This window comes from Lactuca sativa, chromosome 4 (assembly GCF_002870075.4).
Source record: "Lactuca sativa cultivar Salinas chromosome 4, Lsat_Salinas_v11, whole genome shotgun sequence".
NCBI lineage: Eukaryota > Viridiplantae > Streptophyta > Magnoliopsida > Asterales > Asteraceae > Lactuca > Lactuca sativa.
In genome coordinates, this window is record NC_056626.2 from 34694632 (window position 1) to 34697502 (window position 2871).

Below are 2871 nucleotides of genomic sequence, written 5' to 3' on the forward strand. Positions count from 1 at the left end.
ACACCGAACAAAGTCAATTCATAAAGCTACTACACAACATATTTTAATCAAAAAGTCGCATTATGTTGTAATAAAACAAAGATCGCATACTATAGTAAAAAACCAAATTGCTCTAATATAAATATTAAATATTTTTATCTAATAAGTTTGGTTAAAAAACTCTAAAAAAGAATCTAACATTTATTTATTAAAATTCAACTTAAGACAAAGTCACCTATTAATGTGATATGTATTTACTTTATGTTCCCCGCGTTTAACGCGTGTCATAATCTAGTTAAAGACATCAAAACAAAAAGGTAAGTAATTTTGAAGTTGTTGACTACTATATTTAAGTTAAAAATAAAATGTATATTTATGGAAAGATGCTCAACCAAATAATTATTTAATATATATGTTATTTTTCTTTGGAAAGATTGATTAATATATTTTTGTTAGTAGCATCTATTTTAATAAAAAAAAATGTTCCAAAAACGAAGGTAATTAATTAAGGAAAGTATATGTTTCCTAGTAATTAATATAATCAAATATTGCTTATTTATTTATGTGCAATTTTTTTTAATCAACCGTATGGTACACGGATTTATACCTAGTAATTAATATAATCAAATATTATTCTAAAATTGTCAGTAATTGATATTAATTGAATAGAAATAATGGGGACGGTTCATTTGAGATTAAAAAAAAAAAAAAAAAAAAAAAAAAAAAAAAAAAAAAAGTAGAGATTTTGAGATTAAACCCGAGTCACATATTTCGCATTTGCCGCACTAATGCTCCAGCGTACCAGCAGCAACGACGTATGTCTAATCATAAATGATTATATGGCAGAGATGTATAATCATACATGATTATACATGTTTATACATATATGCATAATCATAAATGATTATACATATATGTCTGTTCACAAATTGAGTAATCATAAAAGATTATTACAGTTAGTCGCAGAAGAGGTGATGGCGATGGTATAAGTAATGGAGGTGACAATGGTGGGGTCGACTGGTGTCAAAGGTGATGGTAGTGGTGGTGGCGGTAGCGGTTACGATGGTAGGGATGGTGGCGGAGGAGAAAGGAACGGGTGGCATTGTGTAATCATTTATGATTACACCAGACCAGCCGCACCGGTACGCCGAAGTGTTTGAGCGGCAGATGTGAAATACGTAGCTGAGGTTGAATCTCGAGATCTCTATTTTATTTTTAATCTCAACGGAACCTACCTCTAGAAATAATTATGTATAATTCATTATATTTCTTAGGGGTATTTCACACCTACTTTATGTTCTCGAATTTCCTATTTTATATATGGGAATGATAGGCTTTGATAGCATTTTATAAAAATATTTTAATATTTCCTTTAACTATATAATAAGACAAATAAAATCTATTAACTAGAAAAAGAAATACGCACTCCATATAAATATTGCGGAGGTAAGTGAGATAGAGCGGGCCTTGATTATTAATTATGAGTACCGATCAATTATCCACATAATTATTCGGGTAGTAGATTGGTACCAAAGAAAATAAGCAAACCTACCTTTCTTTTGAGCATATAACCGTTATTAGGGCAGTAATTGCCAAATTAAAAAAATATTACTTTCCTTATAAAATTAACCATATACTGTATATAGTTTCCTTTATTAACATATAACTAAAGTTACTATTTGTATTAGGTTACTTGTTGTGTAATCCAACAACTAACACTACTTCCCCATATCTATAAATATAAGCACGCAAACGCAAGGCTAATCATTCATACGCTACTTTTTCTGTCATTCAAAATTTAGATCTTTTGACTGAAAAGCAAAGAAAGATGATGGCAGAAGATACAACAGGAACTACGCGCTACTGCAAGCGTGTTCATTTGCATGCTGCTATGAGACAAGAGGAGTCTAAAGATATATACTATCTACATAAGATCGTTAAATTGGTTGAGGAAAAGAAGAAGTTAATTGATGTCTTACCCAAGAAACCAGTTGAAGAAAGAAAAAGGTTCAAAAGTACTCCAACAGTAGAGAAGAACAAGAAGGTGGAGATTGTGAAGAACCAGATAACCCAGGAGTTGGAAGAGTTCATTACGAATAAGCTGAAGGGGAAAGAAGAGAAGGTGGTGATCCAGAAAACGTTGTACAAAAGTGATCTGGAGGAAAACAAGAACAGGTTGAGTATGCCGATGAAACAAGTGATCAAACCCGATGAGTTCTTGAGGAAAAATGAGAAAGAAGATTTGGAGATTGGAAAGGAGTTTGAGGTGAAATTGTGGGGGCCAAGATTAGAGATGCATGAGAAGCCGATGATGTTGAAGATGTGGCACATGAACAGCACCAGCAACTACGTCCTCAAAACCAACTGGAACCACTTTGTGATGGCGACTAAAAAGGATTTGAAGATAAACAAAAAGATTCAGGTTTGGTCATTTCGCAGAGAAGAGAAGCTGTGCTTTGCAATTGCATGTTTGGAGAGAGATGTTGACGCTCAAAACAACGCTGATTAATCACGCACCATTGAGTTCTTTAATCTTTTTCATTTAACTCTTTATCTTGTTTATATTCAAACATTGTAGCTTCTGTATATATCTGACGTGTTATTAAAGCTTTGACAATTTCTATTGGTTTCAAGATATTTAGTGATAAAAAATTTCCTAACGCAGTTTCACACATATATTTGTTTATTAGAATAATGATAATTATTTCAAAATGGATAATAATTTGATGATGAAACTGAGCATAGCGTTCACTGTTGTTTGCTTGCACAAGAGGAAAAAAAGTGAAGACTGGTCAACGGTCAAGATTCACTTCAAGAAAATAGAATTTTCTGGGATTTTTCCTTTGATCAATCAACCTTTGATGATCAAGACATCATATGTATGTATATAAA

General features: G+C 32.0%; 1 protein-coding gene across 1 annotated transcript; it reads left to right on the forward strand.

Annotated features, from left to right (window-relative positions):
* Nucleotides 1-1559: 1559 nt before the first annotated feature.
* LOC122197611 (B3 domain-containing protein At5g38490) lies at nucleotides 1560-2661 on the forward strand. Its single transcript, XM_042901822.2, has one exon. The coding sequence runs from the start codon at nucleotides 1808-1810 to the stop codon at nucleotides 2486-2488; it is 681 nt and encodes a 226-aa protein (XP_042757756.1). The 5' UTR covers nucleotides 1560-1807; the 3' UTR covers nucleotides 2489-2661.
* Nucleotides 2662-2871: the final 210 nt, after the last annotated feature.